At 38.8% G+C, this 27,048-nt stretch overlaps 1 protein-coding gene across 2 annotated transcripts in view; it reads left to right on the forward strand.

Moving 5' to 3' along the window:
* kif1ab (kinesin family member 1Ab) overlaps positions 1-23,187 on the forward strand; it is a 100,494-nt gene extending 77,307 nt beyond the window's left edge. The window contains exons 35-46 of one of the 2 annotated variants that reach the window (XM_060898232.1): positions 129-152; positions 1,621-1,735; positions 3,563-3,696; positions 5,733-5,794; positions 8,533-8,678; positions 12,630-12,809; positions 14,676-14,747; positions 16,937-17,055; positions 17,246-17,359; positions 17,460-17,652; positions 20,751-20,869; positions 22,756-23,187. In XM_060898232.1, the coding sequence (XP_060754215.1) occupies positions 129-152; positions 1,621-1,735; positions 3,563-3,696; positions 5,733-5,794; positions 8,533-8,678; positions 12,630-12,809; positions 14,676-14,747; positions 16,937-17,055; positions 17,246-17,359; positions 17,460-17,652; positions 20,751-20,869; positions 22,756-22,798 (1,321 nt within the window). In that variant the 3' untranslated portion in view covers positions 22,799-23,187. The remainder of the gene's footprint in view (positions 1-128; positions 153-1,620; positions 1,736-3,562; positions 3,697-5,732; positions 5,795-8,532; positions 8,679-12,629; positions 12,810-14,675; positions 14,748-16,936; positions 17,056-17,245; positions 17,360-17,459; positions 17,653-20,750; positions 20,870-22,755) is intronic. The other variant, XM_060898231.1, reaches the window with a different exon arrangement.
* Positions 23,188-27,048: the final 3,861 nt, after the last annotated feature.

Consider the following 27,048-nt stretch of genomic DNA (forward strand, 5'->3'; position numbering starts at 1 on the left):
AGGTGACCTCATCATGCCTTTCCTGACCTGACTGGGAAATAAACAATAACGTAAAGATAAAGATAAACGTAACTGATTTTCTCTGTAATATATCTGTCTCACTTTTCTCTTGCTGTACATCCTCTTAGCGTTTCCTTGGGAATTGACCATAGGTATTTTCTTTACTTTTTCCTTTTCTCTGCACCGGCATGTTGTCGTTCTAAGCATGTGCTGATACTCAGCTCCACCAAGACACACCGTACTGCACTGCATGCGTATCTGTCTTTCTTATTTTCAACAAATTTGATGTTCATCATGTTTCCTTTGCTAAGAATCTCATCATTGTAAAGCAGATAAAACACTCACTCTGACTAATGCCGTCTTTTCACTGCTTCTGACAAACGACCGTACATCATTCGTATACTGTAATGTGATGTCGAGTCTCACCAGAGCTCAATTTTTATTTTGCTTGACACTGTGGAAGTGGTGGACGGCACGGTGGTGTAGTGGTTAGCGCTGTCGCCTCACAGCAAGAAGGTCCGGGTTCGAGCCCTGTGGCTGGCGAGGGCCTTTCTGTGCGGAGTTTGCATGTTCTCCCCGTGTCCGCGTGGGTTTCCTCCGGGTGCTCCGGTTTCCCCCACAGTCCAAAGACATGCAGGTTAGGTTAACTGGTGACTCTAAATTGAGCGTAGGTGTGAATGTGAGTGTGAATGGTTGTCTGTGTCTATGTGTCAGCCCTGTGATGACCTGGCGACTTGTCCAGGGTGTACCCCGCCTTTCGCCCGTAGTCAGCTGGGATAGGATCCAGCTTGCCTGCGACCCTGTAGAACAGGATAAAGTGGCTAGAGATAATGAGATGAGATGAGACTGTGGAAGTGATAAAAACATTCTTGTGTGATTAGGTGAACAAGTTTTAATTCAAAATATTTTAAAAAATGTTAACAGATTTGTTTTTATAATTCCATATTTACTTCATAATCAAGCCAAGTACATTGATAAGTTCTTCACAATGTTCTTTTTTTGCTAGTTAGCTAGTTAGCATGACAGCCGTGCATAATAGCTTAGCTTCTCTACAACTAGCTAGCTAGCTATGTATATTTTATATCAATCAGAAATATGCACAAGGAATAAACTATCAACTTTTTATGTAGGTTTATGTAGGTTAAAGGTTCGAATACATTTCTGTAGCTAGCGTTAGATCACCGGATTTGTATATTCTAATTTGCATATTCATGACTATCAGTTATCGTAGTATCATCATGATTATCAAAAGTTTTCTGAAGATACGGTACTTTGATGTGAGATCAAGGCAGGACAGTTGCTAACATCTGCTCAAAAAGTCGCTGCCAAAGTTACCAACACGAAACACAATATGACAGCCACTAGGAGGCGACCTGTATCACCATTGTATCCGCAGGTCGTTTACAGTGAAAACACAGCATAACAATTCGTTTTTACTTTTATTCTTTGCATATTATTATTATTATTATTATTATTATTGTAGTAATGTTTTTTCAGCATTCTGATCATTAGGAAATGATTGTGATGTGAAAGTTTAATTGGAAAATGTTTACACAAGACCACAAGTGTCTCATTTACGAATTTTCCCTCATTCTTCTTTCCTGGTGCGACGGCCTGCAGGACGTTTTATCGGTTCGAGGCAGCGTGGGACAGCTCCATGCACAACTCCCTGCTCCTGAACCGGGTCACGCCGTACGGAGAGAAGATCTACATCACACTCTCGGCGTACCTCGCGGTAAAACACACTTCCCTTCAAGTGCAGTTTCAAGTGCAGCCGTAACATTTACACTGTCAGCTTCAGGCAGAAACGCAAGTGTGGAACGTTTCTTATGTGTGCTTTAGCATTCTGGGAAACAGTGTCAGACAAACTGTGGTTCGAGTGCTCTCACGTTAGCTGGCGATATAACCAGCTCAAACTGTGTGATTACTGTGTGGTGGGTGATGAAGCAAAAATATCATACGATGAAATTTTTAAAAACCTTTGATGTATAATTTGGTTAAAAACGCAACACCACGGACTGACACAGGTTCAGAGATTTGTATTGAGCAGTTATAATAATTAAAATGTTTCACAAAGAAAAAGAGGGAAAAGTCTAGAAGTGTATCGCTGCCATGCCAGAAAAAAGGATCAGTATTTATATTTTAGTAATACACTATTTATGTATTTATTTATAGTAAATTTTTAAAGTATTTATATTTTAGTAATATTTTATTAAATTTCTTTCTTTATTTAATTATAGTATTTATAGTATTTATTTCTTTATAACAAACAAATAAATACATAGTTTATTTATTTATCTATTTTAGTCTACTAAATATTTATAGCATTTATATTTCAGTAATATACTTATTTATTTGTTTATTTATTTATAGTAAATATTTGTAGTATTTACATTTTAGTAATATACAATTAATTGATTTATTTATTTATTAATTAATAGTAAATGTTTATAGTATTTATATTTTAGTATTTATTTATTTATAGTATTTATTTCTTTATAACAAACAAATGAAAAATAAATAAATACATAGTTTATCTATCTATCTATCTATCTATCTATCTATCTATCTATCTATCTATCTATCTTAGTATAGTAAATATTTACATTATTTATATTTCAGTATTATACAATTATTTATGTATTTATAACAAATACATTTAATTAATTTATCAATCTATCAATTAATTTATTTTAATATAATAAATATTTATAGTATTTATATTTTAGCAATATACTATTTATTTATTTATTTATTCATAGTATTATTTATAATAAATAAATAATTTATCAATCTATCTCTTTATTTATAGTAAATATTTATAGTATTTATATTTTGCGTTTTAGTATAAATATGCAGGTGATTATTGGAAGTCTTGTGTGCTGATTGGTCGAGAGATTCGGACTATTTCTCGATAATCACCTCGAGTGACTCGGCAAAATGGCGTCTAATCGCTTCATCACCGTAAGTGAGGAAGAATTACAAATGATGAAAGAAAATGCTGTTTCTAAAAGCACTAAAGATGCTCCAGAGTTTGGGCTAAAACTATTCAAAGGGAAGGCGGGATTGGGATTTATTTTATCGATTTCAAAACAAACGATTTTATGTGAGTCGGTGTTGATAAGTGACACAAGTCTGCACTATTATTACATTTACATGCTGCTTTTGAAGTTTTGAAGTTTGAAGTCTTAAATACGAAGTTTTTAAAAAATAATCACCTGTGTATTTATACTAAAACAATTATCCGCCTCAGGCTCAGTGATTATCGGAGAATAATAACCTCGACTTCATCTCAGTTATTATTCACTGATATTCACTTCACCTTCAGTGAGTAATTATTAAATAACAGACTGCAGAATGCCGTAATTGACCAATCAATATCAAGTATTCAAATGAGCCGTGTAATAAAATCATATATACAAAAAGTTCTGGGTGCAACTAACCAAAGAAAGAAAGAAAGAAAGATGAGTCCTTTAATAGTCTACGTGTTTTCCTTTCATACTGAGTTTTCTTTTCTTGAGCTGCTGACGACTTTGGAGATTATTTTATCTAAACCCTTCAGATGGAGAACTGCACCCAGCCGACGGTCATCACCAAAGACTTCTGCATGGTGTTTTACTCAAGAGACGCCAAGCTTCCTGCGTCGCGCTCCATCCGGAACCTGTTCAGCACCGGAGCATTCAGGCCCTTAGAGAGGTGATAACCCTTCCTCATCTTCTCATACTCGTCTGAAAAGAAAGGAAACCAACTTATTTATTTCTAAACCAACATCTGACTGAAGAACCTGTAGTGGGTCCTGTGACAGTCAGCCAACTTTGTGGAATGTAAAACGTGTAAATCGTGGAACTGCAACACAACTTTATGAGTACACTGCAAACCCGCTGTGACAAACTCTTCCTACGAACTTTCAAATATAGTGAACTAAGTTTGTGTCCCCGCCTTTAATGACAATGAGTTGGTGTCTTCAAAAAACCATCACTGAGCCACGTGCTCCTCTTCACCCCAGACACAAACAATAAGTAATCAAGTCCACAGTCAAGTTAACAATACGTGTTAATGCCAAAAAGGCTTAACAAGCCTCGCTTAGGTATTGATCAGTAATAATTATCAAGACCGGTGATCACTGACTTCAAAAAATCCTTTAAAAGGACTTTATTTTACGAGCTAAAAGCAGCTTTACTCGAGTCTTTACTCTGTAAGCACTGTTGTCATGACTACACTTTGTCACACATGTTGGTGCTCAGAACGCACATGCAGAACCATTAGGACTAATTGCAGTACCATGCACCTGTTCTTTATTAGAGTGCAATCACAGCGTGCACTTATCAGGATTCCATAAACACACAGACTTTGTGAAGTATGCACACTGTACCGAGTGTCTCACATTACCAAGCCTTTGTATCCATGTATTGCCTTTCTGGTTTTGACTTGCCTTTGTATTTTGGACTTTGCCTTTGTGATTCCCTCTGATATTCTATTTGTGCCTCACGTGACCATTGCCCATTCCACAACCCTGCTTTTGTCTTATGTTTTTGAACTGTTTGCCTGCCTGTTTGTAAACAAACACTCTTCCTGTAATTACATCCGTCATTCACCTGCTTACATGACACTTGTAAATGTAAAATACTCTCCATTGAAGATAAACTTCATATCCTGGAGCGTCTAAAGTGTGATGAGAAAGCAACGAATTTGTCTAAAGAATACGGTATCCTGAAAAATTCAATTTCAACTTTTAAATATAGACTGCCTTTCAGATTTTTCAAGTGTAGGTCATAAAAAGAATTTTCCCCGAGACCCAATTATTTTTGTTTAGTAACTGAAAGCTACTGAATTTGAATCACAGACTTCCAATTTTATTCGTTTTTTAAAAATAGAACAATTAATGACTTTAGAGACATGTGGCCCTAAATTCTCTGCTAGTTTTTCCTGCTTCACCATGACCCAATACAAGATGCTACGTCATGCATCACGTGGTGGGCTTTCCCCATTCACGCAAGGCATTGTGGGATACAAATTTGAAACAGGAGAGAAAAATGGAGGACGTGAGTGTGTGAATGAAATGTGAAAGAGCGACTACAGTAACAGAAAGCAAGAAGAAAAGACGTTATGTTATATACGAAGGAAAGGAAACGCAGGACCAAACTAATAAATACGGGCGCTCAGCGAGCACCTCGGTGTGATCAGCTGTTCGTTTAGCGACAGAATGATGGAACTGTCAGTGCACGCTCAAAGGGAAACCTGTAGATGGCAGTAATGCAACACTGTGGATGCCAGCTGCTGTAAAACCCAAAAGAAGAAGAAGGTAAACCTGTGCATGCGCACACGGACTTCCTCTGTCTGCTTGACTGCGCAAAGCGAGCGATTTCATGCACATTATTTGCTTTAATCCCCTCAAATTAAATAACTTCCCAGCCACAGAATGGCCTGATATTTTGTGAGATATTACAGAAATAAACAGATATCACAATCACCACATTTCAGACGGAACTAAATTTCACTGATTTTTATGAAATCGAAAGGCCGTCTCGCTTTAACATTAGTTACCTTACCAACAATTTATCATGCTAGTTAATGTAGCTAATCGATCCCTTCCACCTTCCATACTCCATGTATTGTTCTGCCCTGTCTGCTCTGTTTATTTCTTCCTTCTCCTTTTATCTCATTAGTGATCTTATTCCTAACTAACCATCAACTGTCCTCTAATTATTGGTGTTTTTCTTTTCTTTTCTCAGTAATCGTGTGACTGGAGTGTATGAGCTCAGTCTGTGCCATCTGGCAGATGTCGGAAGTCCAGGTAATAAAAGCTGTTTGTCGTTCATGGTTTATTAAAGATACCAAACTAAAAGACCTTTTGTGTTCATATGACTGCGTGCAATAGAGGAAGGAATAACAACATACATATAACACATACACAGAGGAGTGTGTGTGTGTGTGTGTGTGTGTACGCGCTGCTGTTACAGTAAAATCCTGATTCATTTCCTTTAATGGCGTGTAATGAAGTGTTTTATTCCTCTTAAACCACAGCAATTTACCAACAGTTACAATTTTTTTACATTTATTAAAGAACAACACTCATGTTTTATTCATTTATAGTTACATTTCATTAGATTAGATTAGATTCACTTTATTCATCCCACATCAGGGAAATTCATGTGTTACAGTAGCAAGAGAATGTCAAACAGATAACAAATAAAACTGAAATAAAAATTAGACAAACGAAAGATTAAATACAGAGGGCTATTTGCATTATCTACCGTGAAAAAGTATAGAAAAATTGCCTCATTGAGAGGCTCGGAAAAATTGCACATTACAGGTAGACTCTGTATATATACACATATATACATAAATAATATATATAAGTATGCATAAAAATAGTTTTAGGGCCTATGTTAATTGCACATAATAATTGCATCGATGAGAGATGGCAGAGGTAGTAGTGGTGAAGTAGTGCAAATATAACGACAAACAGATTATTGGTGCTACGTTACAAGTTGTGTGTGTTATACAGTCTGACAGCAGCAGGTATGAATGCCCTGCGGTATCTCTCCTTCTTACACCGTGGGTGTAGCAGTCTACTGCTAAACGAGCTGCTTAAAGCCCCCACAGCCTCATGTAGGGGGTGAGAGGGGTTATCCATGATTGAGGTCAGCTTGGCTAACATCCTCCTCTCATCCACCACCTCAATGGAGTCCAGAGGACAGTCCAAGACTGAGCCAGCCCTTCTGACCAGTTTATTAAGTTTCTTCCTGTCCCTCTCTGAACTTCCACAGCCCCAGCAGACCACAGCGTAGAAAATCGCTGATGCTACCACAGAGTCATAAAAAGTCCTAAGCAGTGTCCTGCACACACCAAGTTCATGTTGTTGTCACTTGCATTATAGCAGCTATAAACGGTTGTTCCCTGACCAGCCTGTTTTTTTCTCTTTCTTGAAGTTAATAAGACAAAAAAAATTGCAGACTGTCTTATTACAAAGAAACCGCAAAGAAGTTAAAGTTACAGCGTTACCCCTGACCATAGAAATGATAACGTATTAGAACGAGTGCATTAAAGGATATGGGACATGGATTTTTACCTGGGCATAATTATGTATAAAGGACATAAGAAATGCCATCTAAATCACTGCAGGGCGTCAAAAATGTGAAAATCATCACATTATTCAACTTTTTTATACATCAGCGTAAAACAATGATTCGTTAATTAGCTAGGTGGTCACGTGACCCGTGACGTCACAAAAACTTTCCAAGGAGCCAGCGCTTGGGAATCTAATGTAAACAGGTTACCGAAATGGACACCATCGACAGTGACATTCCCGATGTTTCACAGAGATGTGAAGTTAGACCCTATCAATTCGAACCGATAGCTGGAAATTCACATGAACATGGATCTTGTCTTTACTCTGACGGGTCAGATGATTCTGAGAGTGAGAGTTCATTCAGCCCTCATGAAACTGAAAGTGGTCGGCTCGATAACACTTCCTGGTAAGTTAAAAACAATTCTGCTCAAAGGCTAATGATCTGTTGAAAGAAGTATTATTTTTGTATTATACATTGAAAGTTCATCATAGATCTAGCTAAAGTCCGTTGCAAGCTAGTTTTTTTTTTGCTGATATTTTTCGAGATTGATTGAGATACAATGCTTCTAGAGTCCGAGATGAAAACATTCAAAATGGCGAAACGAGTCAGAATTATGATAATCAATAATTGATGCACCCAAAATTATAATACTAATCCTTACCTCGGCTTTCAGTCGCTTAGCGAATGCACCTAGTGGTAGCCGTAGCACTTCGGGTTTCACTCCACCGTCTTGTTCCTGAATTGGGACGTTGGGAACGGCTCCATCTTTAAGTAGCCTCTTAAATTTGGCTTGGCAATTAATATCGCTCAGTACCTGAGTATTAATGTTGAAAGAATCCTCAGTTAAATGGTCCGAACACAGTTTGTGGGAAACAGTAGGTGCAAAGTTTTTTCAACAGGGGTTCTGTAAAGTTATCCTACCTCTTGGATTTGTCCTACTGTACCAAGCCTACTGCGCATGCGCGAAGCCTACTGCGCATGCGCAGGTGAGCCCACACTTTCCTCAGCTTCGGGTCCTTGGGGAATGCAAAAAAACTTACTCCAGGGCATTTCCAATTGGAATTATTGCAACCATAAGCAGCACAATACACCATGATGTTCAATGTATGTTAAAGACTATAAAAACAATTTTCTTGTCATCCACTTCTCCATTCATCTACCCACTTGTGCTGTGCCCGAAAGTTTTTGTGACGTATGATCACGTGACAGCGGCTCTTCCGGTTGTAAAATATGAATATCGGAGCTCGAGCAGAAATGCCATATAATCATCACGAATATAACGATTTTACTGAATTTAATAGATGATTTTGTATTTGTTGATGCAATTAATTCATATTTTTAATGGAAAGAAACTGATATAGCGTTCATTTATGTTTCATGTCCCATATCCTTTAATATTAATATAAAGCTGCACTACTGTGAGAGCTGCTGTTGTAGAATGTTAATCGTGTGTGATCAGGAATGCAGAGGAGGCGTCGGCGTGTGTTGGACACCTCGGTGGCGTATGTTCGTGGTGAGGAGAACCTCGCTGGCTGGAGGCCTCGCAGTGACAGTCTCATCCTGGATCATCAGTGGGAGTTGGAGAAGCTCAGTCTCCTGCAGGAGGTATGGAGTTCAGACACTAGGACGTTCCTGCACACGTTCCTGTAATGTAGTGGCTCTGAATACCACTCTACAAAATCAAGGCTGTGATCACTTCTCAAAGGCACGTTAGGTATACTCATCGTACCCAAAAATCCAGTCTTCCATAGTGGAAATGTAGCGGATATTGTGTATTCCAACTTGACTGTATTTCTACAGCGTGTGAAGCATGCGAGACTGGATATAACGTATAATTCACAAGGCAGTGAGTCCATTGTTGTGAAAAGCCTAAGCTGAAACACTCACTTACTTACCTCCATCAACTTTCTTGGAGGAGGTTATGTGTTCACCTCTGTTTTTTGTTTGTTTGTTGTTCCCAATGTAACTCCAAAAGTAGTGAACGGATTTTGGTGACATTTGGAGGAAAGGTGAGCCATTGCCTAAGGAACAATTGATTAGATTTTGATCCAAATCCTGATATGTATGTAGATCTGGGATTTTGTTTGTTTCTTTGTTTCCAACGTAACTCAAAAAGTAATGAATGGATTTGGATGAACTTTGGTGGACAGCTTCAGTATTATCCCAGGTTCAAGTGATTTGATTTTGATGTTGATAATCTGTGGTTTGTTGGAGGTTTGCACTCTACTCTACTGAATGCCCTTCTAGTTAGCAACATGGTACAGGTCGAGCTGCATCACATCCCTGCTGAGAGTCTCTTCCTGTTTCTGAACATTTGTTTTGTTCAAGCAAAGGCTATGTCAAACATTTTTGCTTATCCTGTATCTGTTGATGTTTTCTTTGCTTGGTGTTTTGAGTCACTGCTGGGTGCTTTACACTGAGGTAGTATGAGTAGTGCCATCACACTATCACTCCATCATTTATGTCACAGCCAGCAATGTCACCACTATCACAACACTTAAATCTGATGGTTCTGATTCCCCTGGAGCTATGACAAAAGATTTCCATCAGTGTTACTACATCACCAGGAGATAGATTAACATTTTGACTTTACCATTTTACTCCCATTCCTACAGGACGCCATTACAGCATAATAACGGAAAATTGATGGTTCACTGTAAGTGTGAATGAGGTATTAGACACTTTTTTATCAAAGCATCTTATTGGGGATTTTTATGTTTCTGCATCATTTTCCTTTTAAAATTCTTCATTATTCTCATGTAGGAAAGATATTTAACAGTTATTCCACAAAATTGAGTCGCACATGAGCTGATAGGCGACGAGGCGCGTAGATGAGTTGGCTATAATCTATGTACAACGAGATTGAGTGGAATAACTGTTTTATTCTATCCACATTCACTGGATTTTGAGAAACAGAGCATTTTTATTTTTATTTTTTGCAAATTCGATAAATTAAAACTTTATACAAAACATCTGACAAAATCATTTCCGCTTAGAATGTAAACAAACTGGCGAAATGACAGGAGCAGTTTGTGAAAAATGCGATAATAATAATAATTCTTGAAAAATAAAAAAGATACGTTCTTATCATCAAATACTTTTATTCCATATTTTGTTGCTTTTTTGTATTTTTGGGGGTTTTGTTTTCAAATAGAGTTTTTATTTCATCCTCGGTTGGTTCAGCAACACGCTCCGCCATTTTGTTTTTCTCTACTCACGGTATATGAGCTGATAGCCTAGTAATAGAGTAGCCAATCAGAATGCGCAATTGCTCATATCCAGTGAATGTGGATAGAATAAAACACAAATATATATTCTGTAGTGTAAAACCAGTATCTCACTGGGCTGCGACTAGTTGGAGACACAACAATTGCGATAAAATATGCAAATTAGTGACAATTTTCACTTGGAATCACACTGAATTGATATTCACATATTTTATCGCAATTGTTGTGTCTCCAACTAGTCGCAGGCTGTCACAGCCCAGCGAGATACTGGCTCGCACTTCCTGTCTCAACTTGTACTTCCTGTCTCATGGAAACTGACTTGAGAAGGGTTTGTGACGGCTTTACGACACCAGCAACGCATTTGTGGCTAGTTTGAGCAAAATTTTGTCGCACGGATTTTTTGAACATGTTCAAAACATGTTCAACATGTTCAGCAACGAAGGAGCGACACTTTGCGACTCATGTGAGGAAATTGAGAAGCCCCACTAATGTTTCAAGACACTTTTGAAACTCTCTCGCGAATGACATTTGCAATTTGTCGCAAACTGTCGCAGCCCAGTGAGATACTACCCTAACATACACAGTTTTTTTAGGAGGGGGAGGGGCAGTTTATTTCAAGCTCCACCACTGGAGGAAAAAACAGTTATGAGAAAGTGCTAAAGATTAAAAAGCAGTCAAATAAGATGCCTGATTAAAAACAGTGCTCACGCAGGAACAACACAGCGAGGGGGCATGGTCCAAGTATAGAGGTCAATGACAACAAAGTTGACATTGCAGTATCTAGCTAAATTTACCCATAGGGCTTAAAGATTTGAGGTTAACTAGCTAAATTCCTAAATGTAACTGTGGGACAAGAAATTTGGCTGGAGATCTCGCTAATTTTAAGAAGAAACATGATGTTTTCCATTACCTAGCTAAATCTAACCACAGAAATGGCAGATTTAATGGTGTTTAGCTAAATGTAATTATATAGATAACAGATTTGACATTATCTAGCTAAATTGACCCATAGGGTTGAAATTTTTAAGATGACCTTGCTAAATTTAACTAAGGAGACATCAGAGTTAATGACATCCAGCTAAATTTCAACATAGAAACAACAAATTCAGCATCATCTAGCTAAATTTCACCAGAGACGTAACAGAGTTTACATTATCTACCCAAATTAACATGTAAAGTTGAAGGGTAGCTACATTTTAGCATAGGAACATCTCATCTCATCTCATCTCATTACCCCTAGCCGCTTTATCCTGTTCTACAGGGTCGCAGGCAAGCTGGAGCCTATCCCAGCTGACTACGGGCGAAAGGCGGGGTTCACCCTGGACAAGTCGCCAGGTCATCACAGGGCTGACACATAGACACAGACAACCATTCACACTCACATTCACACCTACGCTCAATTTAGAGTCACCAGTTAACCTAACCTGCATGTCTTTGGACTGTGGGGGAAACCGGAGCACCCGGAGGAAACCCACGCGGATGCGGGGAGAACATGCAAACTCCACACAGAAAGGCCCTCGCCGGCCACGGGGCTCGAACCCGGACCTTCTTGCTGTGAGGCGACAGCACTAACCACTACACCACCGTGCCGCCGCATAGGAACATCATCTAGCTAAATATAATCACAGATTTGTTATTATCTGGCTAGATTTATCCATAAGGCTGGGAAATTTTACAGTTAGCTATCTAAATTTAACCATAGAGACAACATCTCATCTCATTATCTGTAGCCGCTTTATCCTGTTCTACAGGGTCGCAGGCAAGCTGGAGCCTATCCCAGCTGACTACGGGCGAAAGGCGGGGTACACCCTGGACAAGTCGCCAGGTCATCACAGGGCTGACACATAGACACAGACAACCATTCACACTCACATTCACACCTACGCTCAATTTAGAGTCACCAGTTAACCTAACCTGCATGTCTTTGGACTGTGGGGGAAACCGGAGCACCCGGAGGAAACCCACGCGGACACGGGGAGAACATGCAAACTCCGCACAGAAAGGCCCTCGCCGGCCACGGGGCTAGAACCCGGACCTTCTTGCTGTGAGGCGACAGCGCTAACCACTAACCACTACACCACCGTGCCGCCCCTAGAGACAACATTTTAAAGCTAATTCGCTATATGTGGCCAAAAATACACCAGATCTAACTACCAGTATATCCTAATATAACCATTATAAATACAGATATAATGTTAGCTAGCTAAATTTAACAGTGATGTTGAGAGATCAAAGATTAGCTACTAATTTTTAAAGCTTGCAGTAACTGATGCATTGATTTTTATTTATTTATTTGTGTGTGTGTGTGTGTGTGTGTGTGTGTGTGTAGGTGGAGAAGACGAGACACTACCTGCTGTTGAGAGAGAAGCTGGAAGCATCTGTGCTGCTCAGTCAGGAGTCTCTGTGCACTAAAGACCTGATGGAGTCGCCGAAATCCCTCAGTCCCAGTCTGGCAGGCAGCCCCGTTCTGGACGGAACCAATGAGAGACAGAGGGAGCTGGCTGCCAAGGTGATCACTGTTTCCCTCAATATTATCTGTTTATTCACACTGATCAACAGATTTGATATTATCTGGCCAAATTTAACCGCAGAGCTGAAAGATTTATGGTTAGCAAGCTAACTCTAACTCATTTTTTATTTTTGAAATTATAACAGTGCTGCATTGCATATTATCTGTACCTCGAGTGTTATTCACACAAAGGATTCAGAGTACAAAAATTTACACACATTTAATTATGTAAAATAATACAATTAATACATACATTTAATAAAACCCCAATTCAAAAAAAGTTGGGACACTGACTAAAACGTAAATAAAAATTGAATGTGATGATTTGCAAATAATGGAAACCCTATAATTCATTGAAAATAGTACAAAGACAAAATATCAAATGTTGAAACTGAGCAATTTTATTGTTTTTTTTTAAATAATTGCTTATGATATATATTGATGCCAGCAACATGTTTCAAAAAAGTTGGGACAGGGGCGTGTTTACCACTGTGTTGCATCACCTCTACTTTTAACAACACTCAGTAAATGTTTGGGAACTGAGGAGACCAATTGCTGTAGTTTTGAAAGAGAAATGTTGTCCCATTTGTGCCTGATATACAATTTCAGTTGATCAACAGGGTCTCCTTTGTCGTATTTTGCGCTTCAAATATTTTTCAATGGGAAACAGGTCTGAACTGCAGGCAGGCCAGTTTAGCACCTCAACTCTTTTACTACAGAGCCATGCAGTTTTAATATTTGCAGAAAGCAGTTTGTCATTATCTTGCTGAAAGAAGGAAGGCCTTCTCTGAAAAAGATTTAGTCTGGATGGCAGCATATTGCTCTGAAATGTGTTTATATCATTCAGCATTAATGATGCCTTCCCAGATGTACAAGCTCCCCATGTCATGTGCACTAACGCCCCCTCATACCATCACAGACGCCGCTTTTGAGCTGTGCACTGATAACAAGCCGGATGATCCCTCTCCTCTTTAGCCTGGAGGACGTGGTGTCCATGATTTCTAAGAAGAATTTCTACTTTTGATTTGTGAGACCTCGGGACAATTTTCCACTTCGCCTTAGTCCATCGTAAAAGAGCTCGGGCCCAGAGAAGGGGGCGGGGTTTCTGGATATTGTTTATATCTGGTTTTAATTTGCATTTGTGGATGCAGTAATGAAGTGTTTTCATGGACGATGGTTTTCTGAAGTGTTCCTGAGCCCATGCAGTGATTTCCACTACAGACACGTGTCTGCTTTTAATGCAGTGTCTCCTGAGGGCCTGAAGATCACAGGCATCCAGTGTCAGTTTTCAGCCTTGTCTCTTGTATACAGAGATTTCTCCAGATTCTCTGAGTCTTTTAGTGATATTATGGACCATAGATGATGTGATCCACAAATTCTTTGCAGTTTTATATTGAGGAGCGTTATTCTTAAATTGTTGCACTGTTTGCCCACGCAGTCTTTCACAGAGCAGTGAACCCTGCCCCATCTTTACTTCTGAGAGACTCCGCTTCTCTGGGAGGGCCTTTTTATACCTAATCATCTTACTGACCTGTTGAGAATTAACCAATTTAGTTTCGTTTTTTAGCATTACACAGCTTTTTCAGGCTTTTGTTGCCCCGTCACAACTTTTTTGAAATGTTTTGCTGGCACTAAATTCAAAATGAGCATATATTTTTCAAAAACCAATAAAATTTCTGAGTTTCAATATTCGATATGTTGCCTTTGTAATATTTTCAATGAAATACAGGGTTTCCATGATTTATTACAAATCATCACATTCTGTTTTTATTTACACAGTGTCACAACTTTTTTAGAATTGGGGTTGTAATTTTTAAAAAGCTGGTACTCGTGGTCTAATGGTAATGCTCTTCCTCTGGTCCTCAGTGTCTGCGACTGCTCATGCACACCTTTGACAGGCAGTACAGCCAGGTGAGCAGCAGTGCCAGTGAGAGCAAGGTGAGCCTTTACCACCTCGGTTCCCCACCCGCGGGTCTCGTCTCTTCACTCCATTCATTCAGACTGGCCCTCTGTCTGCTCTGCCTCTCTACTTCATGAATATAGAGCGATCATAAACCTCATCTAACTCTGCCTCTTTTACAGAGATGAGTCTGAAACTAGCTCTAGCTATTTCTGACTTATTTAGATGAGGTAGTTATAAATCTAGAGCCGTCAGAAACTTACATTAATAAACCAGCTCTATCAGCTTTACCTCATTCAGAGTGAGTGGTCTTATAGGCTGGACCTAATTTAATTAATCATAAATCTGCTTTACCTTATTTTCAGAGAACACCCACATCAGTCACTCAATAGCTCTATCTTATTTATAGTAAGAAGTCATAAATCTAGAGCAGTCATTAATAAGCTCTACTTCATTGTAGTAGAGTATTGAGAAACTGCTTTAATTCATTTAGATAGATCAGTCAAAAATCTGCTCTGCTTTATTTTTATAGAATAGTAAAACAACAAAACAAAACCCTGCTTTACCTGGTTTAGATAGAGCGGTTAAAAATCTTGCTCTATCTCAGTTAGGTAGAGCAGTAAAAAACCTGCTGTACCTCATTGAGGTGTAGCAGTCAAAAACATGCTCTGCTTCATTTAAATAAAGTAGCCACAGATCTGCTCAACCTCATTCAGGTAGAGTGGTCAAAAACCTGCTCTGCTTCATTTAGATAGATAATGGATAGATGGATGGTCAGAAAACTGTATTACCTGGTTTAGATAGGTTAAAAAAAACCCTGCTCTCCCCCATTTAGGTAGGGTGGTCTAACATGTGCTGTGCTTCATTTAATACAGTGTTCATAAATCTGTTCCACCTCATTTAGATAGAGCAATAAAAAAACCCTCTTGCTTTATTTCATTTAGGTAGAGCAGTACCTCATTTAGATAGCACAGTAAAAAACAAACAAACAAACAAACAAACAAACAAACAAACAAACAAACAAACCCATGTGCTACCTCAGTTAGGTAGAGTGGTCAAAAACCTGCTCTACTTCATTTAAATAGAGCAGTAAAAAACCCTGCTTTACCTCCTTTAAATAGATCAGTCATAAATCTGTTCTACCTCATTTTGATAGAGTGGCAACCCCTCCCCCCCTGCTCTACCTCATTTTAAAAAAGTGGTCTTAAATCTGTTCCATCTCATTGAGATAGAGTGGTAAAAAACCCTGCTTTATTTCATTTAGGTAGAGCAGTAAAAACCCCCTGCTGTACCTCATTTAGATAGTGCAGTAAAAACAACAACAACCACCCTTGCTCTACCTCAGTTAGGTAGAGTGGTCAAAAACCTGCTCTGCTTCAATTAGATAGAGCAGTAAAAACTGCTCTACCTCCTTTAAATAGATAAATAATAAATCTGTTCTCCCTAATTTAGATAGAGCAGTAACAAGCCTGCTCTACCTCATTTAAATAAAGTGGTCTTAAATCTACTCATCTTCATTTATTTAGCGCGGTCATAAATCTGCTGTAACTAATTTCGAGAAAATAGTCATAAATCTAAAGCAGTTACACATTTCTACTTCATTTAGAGCAGTGTATAAACTTACTCCTCTTCCTCTTCTCCTCTGATGGCCATAATCTACGTTTTTAGTGAATATACACAGAGCAGTCGACATTCTTCTCTATGTACTGCAATGAGTTTTAAATGAGCTCATCTCTTTCAGCCAGAGCAGCCAAATAAGCTGCTCTATATCTACACCTCATTTAGATAAAAGTTAGAAATGTGTTCTATATTTACTCCTTATATAATGTTGATGATATTAGAGTGGTCAGAAAGAGTTAAAGCTTTATATCTTATTTTGATAGTCAAAAACCTGTTCTGCTTATTTAGTTAAAACAATCCTGAACCTGTTCTGTCTTATAGGGGTGGAGCGGGTTAGAAATGTTCTGATTTGGACAGAGCTGTTCCAATTCGCTCTATTTCTTGAATCTATGTGTTCATTTGAAAATGAAAGAAGGCCGTGCTGCCTCGCAGCTTTCATGTCCTCCTCCACTGTACTCCTTCCACCCTTTAGTCAATAAGACTGAATGCTTGCTGGACGCTCGTCCTGACCTGTCATGATTTTTGCCCTAGTGCGTTTCAGTAAGCTCAAATGTGTGAATTGAGAACATATGATTGTTGATGATGCGATGTTCCTTTGCTTGTGTAGCTGTCGGAGATGTCGGCATCTCTGCTGAGAGACACGTCCTCCTCTGCTTTGAGCTCACTCACGCCATCCACTACCTGTCCTTCTCTGGTGGACGGTCACTATGGAAACCTCGACTTCAGGTCAGTTTGTGTCTTTATGGTCTTTTTATGGTCTATTTTTCTGTTTATCCACTTGTGATTTTATTGTGTGGCACATTGATGGACCTCCATCTTCAATCTCACAGAAAAATCACAGTGTGGTGTGTGTGTGTGTGTGTGTGTGTGTGTGTGTGTGTGTGTGTGTGTGTGTGTGTGTGTGTGTGTGCTACAGTGGTGCAGAAACTCACTCTGTAGCGTCCAGTCCAGATTTGGACCCGTTCAGTCCTGAAGAGAGGAAACCTCGAACCTGCACCTTCGTTCCCAACATCCAGGAGATCCGTGTCAGGTACACACACAGGACCTGGAACACATTGTAGCTCTTCTTCGTCAAAATAAATGGCCATGAGGTGAAATGTCACTTTTTGTTGTTGTTTTGGTTCCTGCAGCCCCATAGTGTCAAAGAAAGGCTACTTGCACTTCCTGGAGCCCCACACCAGCGGCTGGGTGAAGCGTTACGTGGTGGTGCGGCGTCCATACGTCTACCTGTACCGCAGTGAAAGAGACAGTGTGGAGAGAGCCGTCATTAACCTTTCCTCTGCTCAGGTGGAGTACAGCGAGGAGCAGCACGGCCTCCTGAGGGTGAGACAGTCTAACATCCATCCATCCATCCATCCATCCATCCATCCATCCATCCATCCATCCATCCATCCATCCATCAGCTGTCTGTCTTTATCTATCTGTCTGTCTGTCATAATGCCTCATCGTACTGAAAGATTTCAGTTACAATTCAATATAATAATCCTACCTATCTGTCTGTCTGTCTGTCTGTCTGTCTGTCTGTCTGTCTGTCTATCTCTGTCTGTCTTTATGTCTGTCTGTCTGTTCTGAATATCTAATTACATATCCACTTATCTATCTGTGTATATCTGTCTGTCTCTATATGTGTCTCACTGTTTTTTATATGTACATTTATGTCCTTCTGTCTGTCTGTCTGTCTGTGTGTCATAATACCTCATCTTATTCAAAGAGTTCCGTTACAATTAAATATAATCCTCCTATCTATCTATCTATCTATCTATCTATCTATCTATCTATCTATCTATCTATCTATCTATCTATCTATCTATCTATCTATCTATCTATCTATCTATCTATCTATCTATCTGTGTATAGCTCTCTGTCTATCTCTATATTTGCCTCACTGTTTTTATATCTACATTTATGTCTGTCTGTCTGTCTACCTGACTTTATCTGTATGTCTGTCTTTCATAATGCCTCATCATATTTACAGATTTCAGTTAAAATTAAATATAATAATCCTGTCTGTCTGTCTGTCTGTCTGTCTGTCTGTCTGTCTGTCTGTAGATCTATCTCTCTATATCTACAGTTCTGTGCAGAAATCTTAGGCATGTGTAAAGAAATGCTGTTGACTAAAAATGGCTTAAAAATAATGAAATGAAATGTTTCAACATTTAAAAAAAATAAAGAGTAATCAGTGAGCCATAATAAATGAAACAAAGTAAATATTTAGTGTGAGACGACCCTTTGCTTTAAATAAATAAATAAATAAATATCTGTCTGAGGTCCAGTGAGTGCAGTTTTATGCGGAAATGATCTGTAGGTTTTCCTGAGCATCTTACAGAACCAGTCCCAGTTCTTCTGGACACTTTGACTGTCACACTCACTTCTTCATTTTACACCAAAACCCAGCAGCCTTCATTATGCTTTCTTTTTTAATCTGAAACATGTTCTCTTACAGTGGTGCTTGAAAGTTTGTGAACCCTTTAGAATTTTTTATATTTCTGCATAAATATGACCTAAAACATCATCAGATTTTCACACAAGTCCTAAAAGTAGATAAAGAGAACCCAGTTAAACAAATGAGACAAAAATATTATACTTGGTCATTTATTTATTGAGGAAAATGATCCAGTATTATCTATATATCTATATAGACAGACTGTACAAATGGAGGAAATTCCAGACCATTGTTACTCTCCCCAGGAGCGGTTGACCAACAAAGATCACTCCAAGAGCAAGGCGTGTAATAGTCAGCGAGGTCACAAAGGACCCCAGGGTAACTTCTAAGCAACTGAAGGCCTCTCTCACATTGGCTAATGTTAATGTTCATGAGTCCACCATCAGGAGAACACTGAACAACAATGGTGTGCATGGCAGGGTTGCAAGGAGAAAGCCACTGCTCTCCAAAAAGAACATTGCTGCTCATCTGCAGTTTGCTAAAGATCACGTGGACAAGCCAGAAGGCTATTGGAAAAATGTTTTGTGGACGGATGAGACCAAAATAGAACTTCTCATCTCATTATCTCTAGCCGCTTTATCCTTCTACAGGGTCGCAGGCAAGCTGGAGCCTATCCCAGCTGACTACGGGCGAAAGGCAGGGTACACCCTGGACAAGTTGCCAGGTCATCACAGGGCTGACACATAGACACAGACAACCATTCACACCTACGGTCAATTTAGAGTCACCAGTTAACCTAACCTGCATGTCTTTGGACTGTGGGGGAAACCGGAGCACACCCACGCGGACAACATGCAAACTCCACACAGAAAGGCCCTTGCCGGCCCCGGGGCTCGAACCCGGACCTTCTTGCTGTGAGGCGACAGCGCTAACCACTACACCACCGTGCCGCCCCAAAATAGAACTTTTTGGTTTAAATGAGAAGCGTTATGTTTGGAGAAAGGAAAACACTGCATTCCAGCATAAGAACCTTATCCCATCTGTAGTATCATGGTTTGGGCCCGTTTTGTTGCATCTGGGCCAGGACAGCTGGCTATCATTGATGGAACAATGAATTCTGAATTATACCAGCGGATTCTAAAGGAAAATGTCAGGACATCTGTCCATGAACTGAATCTCAAGAGAAGGTGGGTCATGCAGCACGACAACAACCCTAAGCACACAAGTCGTTCTACCAAAGAATGGTTAAAGAAGAATAAAGTTAATGTTTTGGAATGGCCAAGTCAAAGTCCTGACCTTAATCCAATGGAAATGTTGTGGAAGGACCTGAAGCGAGCAGTTCATGTGAGGAAACCCACCAACATCCCAGAGTTGAAGCTGTTCTGTACGGAGGAACGGGCTAAAATTCCTCCAAGCCGGTGTGCAGGACTGATCAACAGTTACCGCAAACGTTTAGTTGGTTATTGCTGCACAAGGGGGTCACACCAGATACTGAAAGCAAAGGTTCACATACTTTTGCCACTGAAAGATATGTAATATTGGATCATTTTCCTCAATAAATAAATGAGCAAGTATAATATTTGTGTCTCATTTGTTTAACTGGGTTCTCTTTATCTACTTTTAGGACTTATGTGAAAATCTGATGATGTTTTAGATCATATTTATGCAGAAATATAGAAAATTCTAAAGGGTTCACAAACTTTCAAGCACCACTGTATGCTGCTCAGATACAAACATTTTTTTCTGTAACATTTAATTTTGTGCTGGAAAAAAAAGAACATTTGGACTCTAAAATGTTTTTGTACTGACTTGATGATGTTGAAGTCATCAAACAGAAATCTATAACAAAGTTTGTATGGAAAAAAATATGGGGGGGCTAAAACTTTTGCACAGTATTGTGTAACTTTCAGTCTGTCTGTTTATCCGTTATTATATTTGCATGTTATTGATACTGAGCAGTTAGATTATAACAGCATTACTGAATAGCCGTGGAAAGTCTTCCTGCTGAGCTCCCAGTGTGTTATGTGTTTTATTTCAGACCCCAAATGCATTCGCGGTGGTCACTGAGCATCGTGGAATCCTCCTGCAGGCCAGCAACGATAAAGAAATGCACGACTGGCTCTATGCCTTCAACCCACTGCTGGCTGGAACCATCAGGTAGAACCGCACCTTCAGGTACCCCTTTTACACCAACAGGGTATGGGTTCTTGAACCGGTTCTGTTCAGAATCCTTTGAACCTTGGTGCATGGTAGCGAACCAGCCTGTTTTCATCAATTTTGAGCAGAACTGTTATAATCAAGGATGCATCAGGAACAGAGGGCATGGCACAATTCATAACAGGAGTAAACAGTAGAAGCAAGATGGCGGTGCACACTGATTCCTTGTGAGCTTTTGTTCTGTTTTTACAGATATTTGTTTTCGGTCCATTGTTTTCTGAAGATGTTTCCTTTTCTGTTTTGTTCTCCATTGCTATCGTCTGCTTCCTCTCCAAACTAATGACATGCCCACTGATGTCATCATGGGTCATGCTGGAAAAACAGCTATATTTTGGTTCCAGCTGAGAACCAACTTTCCAGGTTCTGATATTTTTGGTCAAAATGCTCTGAACTTGGCGTGCAAACCAGAATAGAACCCATTCCCTGTTGGTGGAAAAGGTTTCACAGTGCTGAAAGTTTTGACCTGTTGTTGGGAAATAGTTGAAATAAACAGAACATTTCACCACAATCTTAATAAATAAATAAATAAATAAATAAATAAAACTTTTCTTTCCTTTATACACATTATTCAATTCAATTCATTTCAGTTTTTATTTGTATCACACTTTTAACAACAGAATTGTTGCAAAAGCAGTTTTAGAGAAATATATAAATTCCAGATATACATTTTAAACATGCGTATGGATTTATAAATTTATCCCTAACATTATCACTTCCAAACCTGATATTTTGGACTCCAACTGTTTCCTAGGAAAAAAAATTGTCACTTAAATTTTTTTTGGAAAAAAACAAAAAATGAGTGAAAGTCATGCAATGGAAAAACGAGACCGTCAATGATGGCGTAGCTCACTCCGGTCCCGTCTAGCCCAGAAGGAACAATCTAAAGTGGGCCACCTTGCACAATAAATGTTGCAAGCTATATACACTATATACAAGCTCTATATAGACGCGATATCCACCCTAGGAATACCGACCTATTTACCAGAAAGAATCCAAAACGATGAGGAATTGACTGAGAAGAAGCAATTTTTGTTGAACTGCTCATTAAGAATTAATTAGTCCATAACATCATTAATAATTGTAATGAAGCAAATCTGGGTAGAAGTTATATGCACCCTAGGTTCCCCTACCTTCATGCCAGAAAGAATCAAAATTGGTGAGGAATTGAGGGAGAAGAAGTGATGTGTGTGGAAACTGCTCATTAGGGATTGATTAATGACTCCATATCTTCATTATGAATTGCAATTATGCAAAGTTGGGTAGAAGCTATTTATATGCACCCCAGGCAGACCTACCTTCCTGCCAAAAAGAATAAAAATCAATGAAGAATTCAGAGAGAAGAAGTGATTTTCGTGAAATGTGGATGACGACAGACGGTCAACGGACAGCACGTGATGGTACAAGAACACACACTGATGTTATTTAAGTGAATGACCTGTAGGTGGTGCTGATGTGCACATTTTTCCTATTAGCTATGATGTTTACATTCTGTTTTTTTGTGTTTAAAATCATAATAAATAACGGCAAAGCTGCAAAAGGAGTCTGAAAAGGTTTAGCACTGGTTTGAGTTATTAATGAAAAAGAAAAGAAGCTGAGAAAAAGCCAAATGATATAATTCTATATTGTAGAGTGTTTATAGGGTATTTTAGTGACGTTTGACGTTTAGTGCTACAATATTAGCATTAAAATAACAGTAAACAGGTTCACACCTCCTGAAATCTTTGCTACAGATGCAATTTTCCTGAACAAATGACATCTATGTCACAAAACATGGAATATAACATCCTGCATGAGACCGGTTTCATCACCTGTCCTCTCCTCCTCAGGTCAAAACTCTCCAGGACGAAATCCGTACAGATGAGGATGTAAAAGAAACGCTGACGATCCTCCATCTGACATGAAGCTCAGAATCTCGACACACTCCTGTGGTGTAAATACTGATGTGAAGATAATAATAGCCTGTGCCTGCCTGCCTCCCTGTCTACTGCCCCCTGTCTGTGTGTGTGTGTGGGTGTGTGTGCGTGAATGAATGAGGAGTGTGAATGTGTGTGTATGCCGGGTCCGCATTAGCAAAAGTCCTAAGTACTGTAACTCGCCGTAACCGCGTTAAAAATCCCGCTTGTTAGTGATAATTAGGGTAAAAATCAGCACCATACAAAACGCCTCCATTTTAAAATGTAAAGAGTTTAGTTGCTGTAAAGGCAACACAGTGCTGCGTGTGTGTGTGTGTGTGTGTGTGTGTGTGTGTGTGTGTGTGTGTGTGTGCGTGCTTCTTTAGGTTCAATGTGAAGTGCTGTTGTTCCCTGAGACGGTAAAAAAGCAAGTTATTGTGATCACTGGGGGTGTTTTTGGTTACAGAGACAATTTAACCCAATAATTGTTCAAATATGGACTCATATATATATATATATATATATATATATATATATATATATATATATATATATATATATATAAAATCCTCATTCCCTTCGTAAATACTTAAACAATATATCATTCAGGTTTTATAGGATTTGTAATTAGGACACTAGAAATTCCTTTGCAAACCTCAGCAGCAAAAGGGGGCGGGGTTAGAATGACTATATTATCAAGAGTTAGTTTGGACGTGGCTCTGAAATCCCAGTCAAAAGCATTCGATTGTGTGAATTCCTAATCTGAGACCTGTGATGAGAAAAACAACATGGATTACCGACGACACAAAACGGTTGCGTGTGAAGCCCCGTGATCGTCAGCCCTATTCGGACAGGATGAGTTACTCTGGCTGATGTGCGTAATAAATTCTGTTACAGTCTTAAATTAACGCATGCAGGAGCGACGAGTTCCAGGGTGTTTTGTCTGCAAACTCGGATGATTGCGTCACACACGGTCATGCGATCATGTGGTCTCATTTCATTTCATGTTAGATGATTAAGGAATTTAACAGCGATACAAGTGCAATTTAATTATTTGTAGACAAGCAAATAGTGCACGATATTGGTATTGTCGCGTGTGACAAAATGATATGATTCATAATGAGGAAGTCCAAAGCACGTGCAAATGACCACAGGAATGATCCACAAAAACAAGATGGAGTTTCTAAAGATCGCCGTGTCAGTGTAATCCTGTCTAAGTCGAACTCGGATAAGATTGGATTGGAAAAAAAAAAAGGCTCACGATCAAACGAACAACATGCCGACGATAAACCACTAAACATTCCTGTGTCAGAAATCCTATAAAAATTGAGTGCCAAAACTTTTGATAACGATTTAAGAAGGGAACGAGAAAAATCTCCAAAACTACGCCCGGTATTGAAAACGTCCCTTCAGCTAATTATTGTCTGGAGCATCAGCGGAGTTCTCGTAAACAATTTAACATTTAATCTCGTGTTTTATTTACTCAGCATCATTTGTTTATGACGTTATTTACCTACGTACTGACGTTGGACTTCACATTGAAGATGAGTTCGGATCGTTTTATTAAGCTTGATGTATTTGGTTTCTTCTAGAGTTTTCTTTTTTCCCGTTTCCTTTTCCATTAATATGTTAAATGCGAAATCTGGACCTTTGATGTTATCAGTGTTACAGGTTTAAGATCAATCACTGAAATTGGCGAAACGTTAGAGCTGTCTCTGAGTGTATCATGGGCACAGTGATATAGAGTGTGTATATCAGAGCACATAAAAAAACTGTTAAGTTTAAACAAGATAATTAGAAATATATTTATGACACATACAATATTACAGCTGCTTATAAAATGCAACAAATTCACTTCTTTTCCAGATCCAGTTTCCGTTTGATGGTATCGAAACGAGACCAAAAATTATTAAAAATCCCAATGTTGATTTTTTTTTTTTTTAAAGATTTCTAATGTGTGTAAATGTGTTTCTGGTGGTGTGTAATGGTAGCTTAATGGAATTTATCATTGCTAATGGTTCATTAGGAATCTTATCCTGATATTAACTACAATGGGGTCCTGTTGGATTCTGGAGATGTTTTAACATGTTAAAAAAAAAAAAAAGCTAATGGAAGCTGTTAGGAATCTGATGGAAACCTTTAAGCCGATTCCTGTTACATAATGGAAACCAGCAGAGATTTTCCAAACGGACTGTAATATTTTGTTCCAGTAGCATTTAAAGTGGAAGTGGATGAATTTGGACTGTTTCTCGAGTTTGAAATGTAAAAATGTAATTATTTGTTTGTCTAAAACATAATTATTTACGTAGCTACACATCAGAGACGTCGTAGCACAGGAATGATGCACGTTGAGGATGTTGGTTGAAGTAAAACCTGCTCGTGTTGGTGTTGATGTTGGTGTGAAATGATCAGCCAGTCATTCACCACCTCGTCGTGTTTGTTTTTGTGTGTTATAACAGAGCCAGTCCTCAAGCATCATTCACAATTTTTGTTAAAATGACACTAATTTTAGTGGCAATTTAGTAATTAGTGGTCATTTTCTCTGACATAACCAGCACAGAACTCTCTGAACTGTGAATTTTCCTCTCACACTGTTCTAATTCCCTCTGTAAATGAGCTAGCGTTGTAGCACACATGCTAAAACCCGGGTCTAGCTTGAATACACCCATTTCCTTTTCTAACGTGACTGATCAGTAAATTCTCTGATATTTCTTCCTTTAATCAATATAAGTTGTGAAAATGAACAGCACTATGAGTTAGCATGAAATCTAGCTTGTGAATCTGGCTAGTAGCATTGCTAAGTAAGTAGCGTTTTTGCTAGCTAAAGAAGAACAACTTATTAAACTCTTATACTGAGATATCTCGCGTGTAAGTATCCAGGTACATGTTTTTTTTTCATTATTGTTGTTGTTTTAAAACAATACACTGATCTTTAGCTTGATAATTGCTCTTTAAATGTGAGCTAGCTTGCAGAGTTTTGCCAGCGCACTAGCTAATGACTAGCTAATATTTTTGACTAGCCTGTTAGTTTTAATGAGCCTTTTTCTTTTAATCAAATGAAAGTTTTTGGTATATTATAGACTCAGAACATAGCACTTATTTAGTCTGATGTATTTAACGGGCTCTGTTACTATAACAAACAAACAAACAACAACAACAAAATGTGTTATAAAATGTGCCTTGGGCCAGCCAACCCACAGAGCGCGCACACACACACACACACACACACACACACACACACACACACACACACACACAAAACAATTAAAAACTCAAAAAGCAGACACACTTGCAGGTTTTAAAGTGGCTGAAATGTTTGTGATGCTCCTGTTAGGACTCTATGATGTGTGTATTGATATCAGTCAACTTAAGTATGATTTTTTTTTTTTTAAATGGTAAGCTATAAAATAAATCCAGGGAAAAATTGTGAGCGAAGGATTCCCAGGTTTGCAGGATTCCATCGGTGCGTCTCGGTGCTCAGCTCGAGTTCTGTTCGTCCCTTTCCTGTCTCTTTGCTAATTCTACGTATGACAGCATGCTGTATATAATTACTCACCTGCCTACAGTATATCAGTAGCATTTACACGATAATACTAGTTGTATTATTTTGATCAAAAATGAAGACACTGATGTCTAACCTAACCTTCTCCTTCTCATTCATTCATTCATTCATTCATTCACCCCTGACAGAGTCTTCAGTGCATCTCCTGTAGCTGTTTCTCTGTTCCATGCTGTGTATATAAACCAAAACTGGCACACAGGTGTACCCTCTTTGTACCCTTAATGGATAAGCCGTAGTGTACTTAGTGCTCAAGAAGTGTTGGATTTGTGTCTTCTAATGTCTGTGGACACTTAACACCTTGCTGGACGTGAAATAAATGTGCAACACGCCGTCACTCGTTTGTGTTTTGTCTTTCTGAATGAGGAATCACTGAGAATAAATTTTACACCATGTTATTACACTAATCAGCCATCGCATTAAAACAGGTGAAGAAGTGAATAACATTGATTATTTTATTACAGTGGCACCTGTCAATGGGTGGGGTATATCAGGGATCAAGAAAGAGAACAGTCAGTTCTTGAAGTTGATGTGTTGGAAGCAGGAAAAATGGGCAAGCGTAAGGATCTGAGTGACTTCACAGAAGGGCTCATGTAAGACAAACTGCTGAAAACAGAAAGGTGTCACCGTTAACTTTCTCATTTGTTTGTGCTACAGTAGCTCTTCTG

This window comes from Neoarius graeffei, chromosome 17 (genome assembly GCF_027579695.1).
Source record: "Neoarius graeffei isolate fNeoGra1 chromosome 17, fNeoGra1.pri, whole genome shotgun sequence".
Lineage (NCBI taxonomy): Eukaryota > Metazoa > Chordata > Actinopteri > Siluriformes > Ariidae > Neoarius > Neoarius graeffei.